This window comes from Erpetoichthys calabaricus, chromosome 2 (assembly GCF_900747795.2).
Source record: "Erpetoichthys calabaricus chromosome 2, fErpCal1.3, whole genome shotgun sequence".
NCBI lineage: Eukaryota > Metazoa > Chordata > Cladistia > Polypteriformes > Polypteridae > Erpetoichthys > Erpetoichthys calabaricus.
Genome location: NC_041395.2, coordinates 74,462,663 through 74,476,105, shown reverse-complemented (window position 1 = coordinate 74,476,105; position 13,443 = coordinate 74,462,663). Strand labels below are relative to the sequence as shown.

The following is a 13,443-nucleotide window of genomic DNA, read 5'->3' as shown; positions in this document are numbered from 1 at the left end:
GATAGGACAGACATTTCAGTTAAAAAAAATTATACTTTTAAACCACAGTTTATTACATGCTAGTTTCCATTATTTTTATGTTAGTGTCAACTGAATATATCCCCTAAAAATGAGTATCCATCTATCCATTACTAAATTTGTGGAAGTTTACCCCATCAGCATCAGATACAAGGCAGGAACCAACCTTGTCCAGCCCCCAGAAGAGCACAAAATGATATTTAATTTATAAAAACCATGCATCAACTGAAAGTGAAATTAAAATAAGAAGGCTCATCAACTAAATTCCAAAAAACAAGTTGGTTTCAGCACCAAATTTAAAAATTGTCCTCTTGTAGCCTGATTTATTTTTTGATAAAGTAGATTTTCAAATTTTCAGTTTCAAGGATGAGCGAGCCATTGGTTTCAAGTGTAAGGCCACACTTGAAAATAACTGGAAACTCTTTTTCATGGTTAAAACAACTACCTATGTGGGTTCCATGGATGGAAGGGATTGAAGCAACATTGTGATAGGAAACAGAGATTAGACCCCGGTGCACTAGACTATGGCTTCCTCATTCTGCTTCCTAGTTTAGATCTCATGGTGCACTCTGCCTCTTGAATGCAATATTACATATATATACTGTATATATATTTGTAGCTGGAGATCCACAAAGGGACGTATCATTCTTGTATGTCTAATCATCATCCTCTAATGACAGCTCCTGGCAGGAGCTGAAAGCTCAGAAATAAAAACTACTTTATGATACGTGATTCATTTTCTCCCTTTGTGGATCTCCAGCTACAAATATGCAAACCGTATCACAGACTGCTTCCATATATATATATATATATATATATAAAAAATAAAAACAGACTCAAAATCTTTATGAATACGGAGCACATAAAAATTCAAATCAAAAACATGAATCGAGTCATTTTGTTGTATCAAATATTCATTTTATGATGCTAATTAATGGCTGCACTAACATTTCAAAAATCACTCCTATGTTCCTTTAAGATGGATGACCATACCATGTACCATATTTCCAGTCCCATATACAATATCAGCCCCAGTTTAAGACTTACTCTTAAAGAAAGATTTTTTTTGGTTTGACTAATGTCTCATTCAAGTAACTTTGCAACATTAGAATAATTATGATGAGAACAGTCCATTGGTCTCAACAGGCTTGTCCATCCTATTCACCTCAATTATCCAAAATAACAAAGTTGTGACATGAAGGTCCCTAAAGTCCTGCTCTTAACACACTGCTTAATGATTTATTCCATGTATCTATGGTTCTTTGTGTTTCACGCAAACGTTCGCAAACATTGAGCAATACATAGATCTTTGCTAGCTGTCCTTCAATGCCCTACATATAATCTTCAATCACATCAGTTTGCCCATTAACAAGTACGGTAATTGTGAAGCCCACAAATATGTCAACATGCATGTCGGCAAGATAGCTTAGATCAACAATGAAAAACATGGTTCTCAGACAGGAAATGACCAGCCCAGCATCAACAACTATGAAAGAATTTTTTGAATGCTGCTTTTGTAAAGTACAGCAAATCTGTAAATGAAACTTTCAATAACTGGTTTTGATTCTGAGTTTGTCTTTCTTATTTGTTTACATTGTTGGTTTGACATGAATGTGTGTCTACATGCACTGTTGATCTGCGTGGCTTTGCAGGAACTCATCCTTCTGAGGAGTATTGTTAATGTGGGTGAAAGACATAGGTGTGCATTTAACACTGGCATTATATCAGAGAATCCGAAAGTATCTCACAAGCACATATTCTATTTCTTCCTGGGTACTTCCCAGGTACTTTCAAGCCAGCCGAGACATATAATCCCTCCAGCATGTCCTGGATCTGCCGCAGGGTCTCCACTCAGTGAAACATGCACAAAGGAGCGCCGGAGGAAACGGACCGTTGGGGATATCTTTATGACATGGCCAAACCACCTCAACAGAAGCAGTAGCAGTAACTCAACTATGAGGCTCTAATGAATTGCTGAGCATCTCACCCTATCATGGAGTGTCAGTCCTGCAGTCTTGCAAGAAAACCGTATTTCTAATGCTTGTACTGGCAAACTCATTCTTTTGGTCATGACCACAGCTGAGGACATGGATGTAGAACAATATGAAATCTGAGTGTTGTATTTTGAGCTCTTTCTTAACCACCATTGACTGCTACAGTATTTGCAGAACAGCTGTCATCTCTCCAACCTACTTATCAAACTCACGTTCCCTTCTTCCATCACTTATGAGCAAGATCCCAATATACTACAACTTCATTAAGGACAGTTTCTCCCCTTTCCCGGATTGAATAATTCACTGTTTTCTGAGAGAGAATCATGACTTCAGTCTTGGAGGTGCTATTCCTCAACCCTGCCACTTCTTACTCTGTAGCGAATTGCTCAAGTGCATGCTGAAGGTCACATTCAGATGAGGTAAGGAGGAAAATCATCTACAGAAAGCAGCGATGCAATCCCTTATCATCTTTGGCTGTGCTTTGATATCCTGTCCATGAAAACCACAAATCACAGTGACAAGATATAGCCTTGACGGAGTCCAACACCCACAGTGTATCAATTAGATTTAATGCCAAGTATTCATACATGGCTCTTACTGTGTTCATACAGGGAATGAATGGCATGCAAGAGCAACCCTGTTACCCAATATTCCAGCAGCACCACTCACAACACATGCTGAGGGACACAGTCATATGCTTTTTCCAAATCTACAAAACACATGTATTTTTTATTAAACTCCCGGGTACCCTCCAGCAACTGGGCCAGGGAGAAGAGAAGAGCTGGTCTACTCTTCTAAGGCAAGAACAGAATCCATGTTGTTCCAGCGGTATCTTAGGCTCAATCATCAAAGTCTCCTCTCCAGCACCTGAGCCTGGGCCTGAGGAGTGTGGTACCTCTGTAGTTGGAATGCAACTTCTGGTTGGTCATCTTTCTTAATTATAGGGACCACCACATCAGCATGCCAGGCCAAGGGTATTTCTCCTGCCATCCATGCAACAGCGAACAGACATGTAAACAACGCTATCCCAACAATATCCAGTGCTTTCAGCATCTCTGGTTGGATCCCATCCACCCTACCAACCTTATCCCCATGGAGTATCCAGACCATCATGGTGACCTCATCAACAGTGATAGGATGCTCCCTACTGGATATGTCCAGTGCTGCCCCCTGATAGAAGAGATGTCCACCATGTTAATGATTTTCACTCCCCAGAAAAGGTTAGCACCTCTCCATCCATGCTTTATACAGTCCAAGCAAGATCACACCGTCCCCTTCTGAGGTGTCAAACAGTTTGCCAGAACAGCCTCAAGGCCATCCGATAGTCTTTCTCTGTGATTTCTCCAAACTCTCCCATTTCTAGAGCTTTTGCTTCCACAACCACTTTTGCAGCAATCCTCTTAGCCTGTTGGTACCTCTCAACAGACACAGGAGATCCCAAAACCTGCATTTCCCTGAACACCACCTTCTTCAGAATTTGAAAATATATTTTTTAAAAATTATATATGTGAATCATTTTAAGCCAACTCAGCAAGCAGCATGCACACCTGAACAAGCACCTTCTGACCTTGTCTAATCCATTATTGGTTCTGGGAAAATCCAGAATATTCAGCACTAAGTTGATTTCACACTGGCACTAGCACTCTAGTCTTGGTTGTAACAGGCATTTTTTAAACCTGTAACACATTTCATTAAAAGTGGTTTAGCACTTTCGATTATCTGAGGAAAACACAAGTATACTTCCCAAAAGCTGACAAAATGTGTTTGTTAAATATTTTTAGTACTAGGGTGTTATACCGTGTTAGCCATAATGAATGTAGAGAAAAGCCAAGCAAAATGACACCTTTTATTGGCTGACTAAAAAGATTACAATATGCAAGCTTTTGAGGCAACTCAGTCCCCTGTCTTCAGGCAAGATGTAATGATTACATAAAAGAATGAAAGACAAGGAGATTATCAGCACTTTTCTTCCACAATGCCCGAACAAGGCACATGGTGTCTGAAATGGCATTAAACATCTCTGGTAACATTTTACATTTACTTAAATACATTGTCTGTTGAGCTGACCTGCGTAAAATATACTTTGCATTTGTAATATGAGGCTGTGTGCAGCTTAGCAGTGATCAAAATTATTAGCTTCTGAACATAACTGATGGAGCTGCACTTGGCCTAGTAATTATGCTTTAATGATCATCTTTTGCTTTTGACTCCCAAAACTTCATTTTATAAATGCTGGTCTTGTGTTTAGAAATTAATCTCTGCCACTGAATATAAAAATATTGACCTAATGACCTGCTCCACATATCAATTAGTGACAGTACATCAGGACCTAGATATCGCTTTTGTGACATTCACAGTGTCCTACATTACAGTCAAGTGCTGCAATTAAGGAAAAGGTGTAATTCATCCTATTCAGCAGTTCTGTGTATGAGGAAAAAGCTTTATGATACTGCCAAGTTGTTAATGATTAATGCAGCTTTTCCAGGATTTAACACTTTATATATTTTAAATAAAATAAATAAATTTTATATATTCACACATATACTGTATATGTGTGTATAGGCGGCACAGTCCTGGGTTCAAATATAAGATGTTTTACTTACATAATACCTCAACAGGCTTCCAATTCCTCTTTCCAAGGCAGCACAGTACAATAATCGGGTTTTAATTCTCTTTCCACACCTCCAATGCAGTCTCATCCACCTACTCCCAAATTTGACTACCATTGCAGGAAAACCAGCTTCTTTTATGCCAGACCCGGGAGTGTGTTCTGATACCACTGCTTTGCACGTAGGAAGCACTTCCAGGAAGGTCTCCTAAGAAGATATAATGTTTCCCTGAAGCTCCCCCGGTTGCACCCAAGAACCCCGAAAGGGCTGTCCTACGGGAGTGCAACTGCCAGCCTGTTCTGTAGGTATCCATATGTCAAATGCACAAGTGGAATGCTGCCATCGTGTGCATGGAGGAAAAGGAACCAGTTTCTATCCTGGTTGGGACTATCCATTAAGCATGACACTCACTATATATACTGTATACTCATACACACACACACACACACACACACACACTAATAATGCCTTCCTAGTTCATGGTGTTGCACTTTCTTCTCAGATTTTTATAACTCAGTCAGTCAGTCAGTCATTATCCAACCCACTATATCCTAACACAGGGTCACGGGGGTCTGCTGGAGCCAATCCCAGCCAGCACAGGGTGCAAGGCAGGAACAAACCCCGGGCAGGACGCCAGCCCACCACAGGGCACACACACACACACACACACACACACACCAAGCACACACTAGGGACAATTTAGGATCGCAAATGCACCTAACCTGCATGTCTTTGGACTGTGGGAGGAAACCCACGCAGACACGGGGAGAACATGCAAACTCTGATTTTTATAACTGAAGTGACTAAATCAATATTTTTTGAAATCCTTGACTTTTAAATTAAATGGTAATAAACTTCAAACTTTAAGACTATCATCCATCCATCCATCCATCCATTATCCAACCCGCTATATCCTAACTACAGGGTCACGGGGGTCTGCTGGAGCCAATCCCAGCCAACACAGGGCGCTTAAGACTATCAAGATTAATTTCATGTGTATCTAAAAACCATGGGTTGCATTGGTTTAATCTGTTAATCACTTACCTGCAAAGGCCAATTCAGACGTGCTTACTCTACTTACTATACTTGCATGAATGAAACTGAACATGGTGGGAGTATGCAGTTTTAATACTGTATTTTTAAAAAAATATTCTATATTTACACTACATTTTGTTTGAATTTGCAAACATCCTTAAAAGCCATAATTCAATATTTTGTCCTTTATTAAGCTTGCTTTGAAGTGACTTGCATATAAGGAAGCTGGTGTCTCAGTTTACCCTTTATTAATATCTCTAGATTTAGCAGTGTTTTGTGAGTTGTGGTGCTTTTGTAATGCCATATAGTGCAGATATACAGTGGTGTGAAAAACTATTTGCCCCCTTCCTGATTTCTTATTCTTTTGCATGTTTGTCACACAAAATGTTTCTGATCATCAAACACATTTAACCATTAGTCAAATATAACACAAGTAAACACAAAATGCAGTTTGTAAATGGTGGTTTTTATTATTTAGGGAGAAAAAGAAATCCAAACCTACATGGCCCTGTGTGAAAAAGTAATTGCCCCCTGAACCTAATAACTGGTTGGGCCACCCTTAGCAGCAATAACTGCAATCAAGCGTTTGCGATAACTTGCAATGAGTCTTTTACAGCGCTCTGGAGGAATTTTGGCCCACTCATCTTTGCAAAATTGTTGTAATTCAGCTTTATTTGAGGGTTTTCTAGCATGAACCGCCTTTTTAAGGTCATGCCATAGCATCTCAATTGGATTCAGGTCAGGACTTTGACTAGGCCACTCCAAAGTCTTCAGTTTGTTTTTCTTCAGCCATTCAGAGGTGGATTTGCTGGTGTGTTTTGGGTCATTGTCCTGTTGCAACACCCAAGATCGCTTCAGCTTGAGTTGACGAACAGATGGCCGGACATTCTCCTTCAGGATTTTTTGGTAGACAGTAGAATTCATGGTTCCATCTATCACAGCAAGCCTTCCAGGTCCTGAAGCAGCAAAACAACCCCAGACCATCACACTACCACCACCATATTTTACTGTTGGTATGATGTTCTTTTTCTGAAATGCTGTGTTCCTTTTACGCCAGATGTAACGGGACATTTGCCTTCCAAAAAGTTCAACTTTTGTCTCATCAGTCCACAAGGTATTTTCCCAAAAGTCTTGGCAATCATTGAGATGTTTCTTAGCAAAATTGAGACGAGCCCTAATGTTCTTTTTGCTTAACAGTGGTTTGCGTCTTGGAAATCTGCCATGCATGCCGTTTTTGCCCAGTCTCTTTCTTATGGTGGAGTCGTGAACACTGACCTTAATTGAGGCAAGTGAGGCCTGCAGTTCTTTAGACGTTGTCCTGGGGTCTTTTGTGACCTCTCGGATGAGTCGTCTCTGCGCTCTTGGGGTAATTTTGGTTGGCCAGCCACTCCTGGGAAGGTTCACCACTGTTCCATGTTTTTGCCATTTGTGGATAACGGCTCTCACTGTGGTTCGCTGGAGTCCCAAAGCTTTAGAAATGGCTTTATAACCTTTACCAGACTGATAGATCTCAATTACTTCTGTTCTCATTTGTTCCTGAATTTCTTTGGATCTTGGCATGATGTCTAGCTTTTGAGGAGCTTTTGGTCTACTTCTCTGTGTCAGGCAGCTCCTATTTAAGTGATTTCTTGATTGAAACAGGTGTGGCAGTAATCAGGCCTGGGGGTGGCTACGGAAATTGAACTCAGGTGTGATACACCACAGTTAGGTTATTTTTTAACAAGGGGGCAATTACTTTTTCACACAGGGCCATGTAGGTTTGGATTTTTTTTCTCCCTAAATAATAAAAACCACCATTTAAAAACTGAATTTTGTGTTTACTTGTGTTATATTTGACTAATGGTTAAATGTGTTTGATGATCAGAAACATTTTGTGTGACAAACATGCAAAAGAATAAGAAATCAGGAAGGGGGCAAATAGTTTTTCACACCACTGTAAAGAAATAAGTGCACATACAAGGAGAAATATAGTGGGATAGGATATAGTAGGTTGGATAATGACTGCTCCACTGACAGACTGAGGAGATCGTTCCTCCCCCAAACTATTGGGGTTTGGGGGGTAAACGTTAACATTATTCAAAGTTATTGTATTTTTTTACCTGCATTTTTATTACTCTTTAATTTAATATTGTTTTTGTATCAGTATGGAGCTGCTGGAGTATGTGAATTTCCCTTTGGGATTAATAAAGTATCTATCTATCTATCTATCTATCTATCTATCTATCTATCTATCTATCTATCTATCTATCTATCTATCTATCTATCTATCTATCTATCTATCTATCTATCTATCTAAATACTGTGTATCAGCTGTATACATCTATCACTTTTTCAGACCTCATTAATGTAATGTTAATGTTACAGCAGGCAGGTGCCCAATCCAAAAGTATCCTAAGACCAAAGGGAATGTTTTCTGAATTGTATTGCTGGTAATTGTATTACGTATGCACTTGGATGGCAGGAGGTCAATCAACATGGCTAATGTTTATAGGAGGGCAAAACCTGAAAGCACACTCAAGGACAAGAAATTGTGAACATGTATAATTTTTAACCAAAACCACACTTTATTCTGAGAGTGTCTTTCCTTTATTTTTAGGTCAAGTTCTGAGAAGCCATTAATGTAATCCCTAAATAACACGTCAGTAGACATGACACTAACTGATGCATGTACAATGGAACTACAGCAACGGGAACACATTCTTAAATGCAAAGTGTGATGCAAAACATTAATATCCACAAAGTGACACAAAAGAATGTAAACAATAGCTAAAAATAAAATGTCAAAGAAACAGATGAAGTAAAACTCTCAAATGAAGTAAAAATACTCTATAAATCAAAAAACAAATAGAGACAAACTGGGTGCAAGGCAGAAACCCACCCTAGACAGGATCTCAGTCTGTCACTGGTCACACTCACTCAAGCACGAGTGCCAAATAAGAGTCACCAGGGACTTCAACCTGATACCCCGGACCAGAGACGCAGCAGCAATAAGGAATTTGCCACTGTGTCAACTTAGGCAGTATAAATGAAGACATTTACGCCTTCTTTACTCTGTATAGGCGCTACTCCCAGTGCACACCCCCTAGTGATAAAACTGAAATATTTATAGACAGCTTCCTCTGAAAATGTATTCATACCAGAAAGTCAATTTTGGCACTTCACTGATATTCCTCAACAGGGGAAAGGAGAAAAGAAACTGGAAGTAGGCAAGTGAGCCACAAAAATCACCTACCAGAGAGATAGGGTACAGAATGTGGCTGTTAATTTTTTAAACGTATTTATGTTGTACATTTTGACTCCCATTATCTTCTTCTATTATGTTTATCTTTTTTTTTTTTTTTTTGGACAATGAACATTTTTCCTTTTGTCTGCTTTGACCTCCTTGGCACTATTTTGGTTTATAGCAGACTTGAAAGTTAACCCTGTAGGACAAAGTGGATAATGCGATATTTTGTTATGCTTTCTGGGGCACACAAAGCCTTCTCTGTGAAAACCAATAGACTTAACAGGCCTGTAGAAAGCCAAGTACAGCTCTACCAACATTTGGTCAGCATGTTTTCTGAGGTTCATCTGATAAGGAGAGGGGGTTAATCAAGATGAGATGATGTGAGTGCTTCCTGCACTGATCTCTTTCTTCTGCCTTTAGCTTCTGCTCCACAACAAACTATTGTCTAGTTTGTGGTTCACAGAAAAAGGCAGGAAGCTTACCCATTTTTTTTTTTTTTGCAGGAAGATATTCGGAGATATTTCTGGACACTCTGGTGGGTTAATTACTTCTGAGAACCAATCTTCTAAGTTTAAACTCTGCACTAGGGATGAAGCACAGTCTTTGAAGACCGAGAAGAATAATTACTTACAGAACTGTGTTTTAGTGCCAAAATTCACACCTTCCTCTATCAAGTTGCAGCGGACATAGCAAAACAGTGAGCTGAAGATGACAAGACTACAGGTACAAACACAATGAGTGCAGTACACCACAAGGAAAGCTCCTCACTTGAAGTCTGAGCAATGGCACTCAAGTCTACACAACATAGGACAACATCCTTAAAGGCTGGCGATCATAAAATTGTGTTTTAAAGCCTAACCCTAAATAGCTAGTAAACAGCCTGCTAAAGACCTCCTTTCTTGTGTTTGATTGTCACTGTTTAAAAAGCTCAAGATTGTATCAGGTACATTTCCTGCTTTCACAAGGCTTTAATTAATATGAAGATAAAAGGCTCATTTTACAGCCTAATAGTTTAGTTCTCGCACACCCTCATGGCGAGTTGCCTGTAGCTTCACTAAAATTCCAAAAGTGAAACACGAAACGAAACGAAATGCTTGTAATGAAAATACAGGAAATCTCTAAACGAACAAAGAACAGGCTTGCATGTCTCAACTGTCTTACTTCCCATCTGTTATTTCAATATACAGTATAAGCAGTTACCACAATTCTAGAACACTTGGAGTAGTACTGTCACACGCTCAGAGTATAGCGATGTGTTGATCAATAAAAGGTATTTTTTTGTTTCTAAAATAAGTGAGTCGCATCCACAGAGAACAACAATAACTTATTTATATAGCACATTTTCATATAAATAATGTAGCTCAAAGTGCTTTACATGATGAAGAAAGAAAAAAAACAAACAAAATAAGAATTAAAATAAGAGAACACTAATTAACATAGAATAAAAGTAAGGTCCGATGGCCAGGGAGGACAGAAAAAACCAAAAACTCCAGACGGCTGGAGAAAAAAATAAAATCTGCAGGGGTTCCAGGCCACGAGACCACCCAGCCCCCTCTAAAGTAAGAATATAAAGGGGAAGAATAACTAAATTTATTGATTGATTAATTAACATCAATTAATTAATTCCTGCTCCTGCTTTGTATGCTGCTCTCTCACATCTCCATGACACCTGGATTCAGTTCTGGCGCAGTTACTGTCTGTTGGAGTTTAATGCAGTTTAAATTGATAATTCTAAATGGATCCCATTCAAGGTTAGTTCCTGCCTTGTGTTCAGTGATGGCAGAAGAGGCACCCGCATCCCATAACCCAGAACTAGATTGAGTGGGGTCTATACATTGATGGACCGGTGCAAGATTTGTTAAAGTGCCTTCAGATGGTAGTTACTGTAGAATAAAGATGACGATGCAGAAAAAAGGTATGTTGTATAGTTTGTATACAAAGTGTACTCAATCATATGGAAAAGTGGGTTTTTAATCTTGGGTTGCAAGAAAAAAAAGCATCTAGTCCTGCATGCTGGTTAATTTTGTTAAGTACATAAATAGAAAAAAAAAATTGTCTATATGACTTGGTAAGAACTACATTATTGCTAGTTATGTTCTAATAGAATTATGTAAATTCATCTTATTTATTGATTTCTCCATTGTATTTCTTTTGAGGTGCAAACTATTCTAGCTATTTTCAGTTTTTCAGGCAAGGTCTTATATTTTTTAAAGGTACATAACCATCAAATAAGCACCTTGGGCCTGAACAACTTGCGCATATTGCAGAAATATTACAATTTACCACAGCATGGATATATTTGTTTAAATTATTCTTTTAAATTAATAATATAACATTTGTGCACAGCACAGAAAAAGTGGCTGTGCATGACTCTAAGAGGTCTAAAACAATCTACTTTACCGTCCATGCTGTTTATCCTTTTCTATATCTTTCCCATCCCTGTAAAATAAAAAACAGTACATTTCAAAAGTAATTTGGAGAGAGGTGAGGGCATTATGACAATTTAGAAATTTCCTACAGATAGCATATCTTTTTTTTCTGAATACTCTGTGAAGACACAATGTGCATATTAAATCACTCCTAATTATATGAAAAAAGGAAGGAAGATAAACCAATATTTTAATTTTCAGTATTTTACAGAGTGTATTGTTCAGTATAATGGGCACACAAGAGAAACTAATTATACAACTGAGGTGATCCTGAGCAAAGTAGCTTTTTATACTTAGTTTTTAATATACTGTAGGGAAATTAAACATACAGTATTAGATTCACATTAAGAAAAAATGATCTTGATTATTCAAATAATTATTTTCTAATGAAATACAGATAATGGGCAGAAGGTATGGGAAAAATGAAAAATAATAAGAAAAACAAAAACAACACCATTAGACTATGTAGATTTTGTGCGTTTAAACTACACATCCCGAAGACTTGGGTGTTACATTAATTATCCGTAAAAAAGCTAGGCTCTTGTGTGCCTTGTGTCCAGTGCTGCCAGAACAGGCCCCATGCAACCCTCAATTGGGATTTGAAAATGGATGCACGTAGAAGGCGTGAATTTCTGTATATATTTGATTTTTTACAGTTACACTCCCAAAAAGTGTGTGAAATTAAATTTTCACTCTAATCTGGCCCTGTACGAGTAAATGTAAGCATGGAGAGGACTGTGCACTGTGATGTACTGGCACCCTGCCTTGTGCCAAATGCTACCAAAATGGGTCTGGCACCTTCAGGTATCCTGCCTTGTACCCAGCACTGCCAATATGGGTTCTAATAATAATAATAATAATAATAAATGTTATTTATATAGTGCCTTTCCCATGCTGAAGGCGCTTCACAAAGTCTCATAAAGAAAGAGCAGGTATATGTAACATTGGATACAGATGTTTCCTGACTAGAACATTAAAAGAGACAGATACAGAATATACAAAGGCATTAAATAGAATAAAAGACAAAAACCAGAGTAAAATACTAAATTCAATACTAAAAGAAAGTCTAGCAAATAACATCATTTGTGATATAACACACACACAAATTATACCGCGCATCTGGACGGAGAGGAGGCAGAATGTCAGGTTAAGTTACAAGCCTTCCTGAACAGATGAGTTTTAAGTCATTTTTTAAAAGAATGAATGGAGTCGACTGATGTAATTAATTTAAGGAGTTCATTCTAAAGTCTGGTTACTGTCACCTATAAAGTGTAGGGTAGTATGGGGCACAACAAGATTGCCAGCATCAGAGGACCTTAGTGGGCGAACAGGAGCATAGTGATTTAGAAGGTCACTGATGTAGTCTGGTGCAAGGCCATTTAAAGCTTTGTAGGTTATTAATAGAATTTTATTTTCAATCCTGTAAGACACAGGGAGCCAGTGAAGGCGAAACAGGATGGGTGTGATGTGCTCACTGCTCACTCGTGTAAGGACTCTTGCAGCCGAGTTTTGAATAAGTTGGAGCTGTGATATAAGATCAGAAGCGGCACCTGTCAGTAGAGAGTTTCAATAATTGATGTGGGATGTGATAAAAGCATGGACAAGTTTCTCAGCATTAGAGAAGGAGAGGAATGAGCGAACATGGGATATATTACAGAGGTGAAAGTGACAAAGTTTCTTAATGTGGTTTATGTGGGCGGAATAATAAAGGGAGGAATCAAAAATGACACCAAGATTCCTTGCATTAGAAGAAGGTCTGATGAGATCACAGTCAAGAGTGATTGAAAAGGAGCTCATTTTCTTAAGTTGCGCTTTAGTGCCAATTTGCAGGTGTTCAGTTTTATTGCAATTTAATTTTAAAGAGTTCTATTCCATCCAGGTTTTAATTTTACTGAGGAAAGTTGTGAGATGAAAAAGCCCTGATGAAGTTTCACTTTTAACACTGAAATAGTGTTGAGTATCAACTGCATAAAAATGATAACCCATTCCATAGCTGCGAATAATATGGCCAAGGGGAAGCATATAAATACAGAAGAGAAGAGGGCTGAGGACAGAGCTCTGAGGAACCCCTTGTGTGACTGGCACTGAGCTGGATCTGCTGTTGCCAAGACTAACAAACTTTTGTCTGTCAT

At 38.5% G+C, this 13,443-nt stretch overlaps 1 protein-coding gene across 5 annotated transcripts in view; it reads right to left on the bottom strand.

The window, feature by feature from the left end:
* Positions 1 to 13,443, bottom strand: part of LOC114645979 (aryl hydrocarbon receptor nuclear translocator-like protein 1) — a 109,477-nt gene that overhangs the window by 48,356 nt on the left and 47,678 nt on the right. For 2 of the 5 annotated variants that reach the window (XM_051922767.1, XM_051922770.1), the window contains one exon: positions 11,283 to 11,321. The exons of the other annotated variants lie outside the window; for them this stretch is intronic. In XM_051922767.1, the coding sequence (XP_051778727.1) occupies positions 11,283 to 11,321 (39 nt within the window). The remainder of the gene's footprint in view (positions 1 to 11,282; positions 11,322 to 13,443) is intronic. 5 annotated transcript variants of the gene reach the window in all.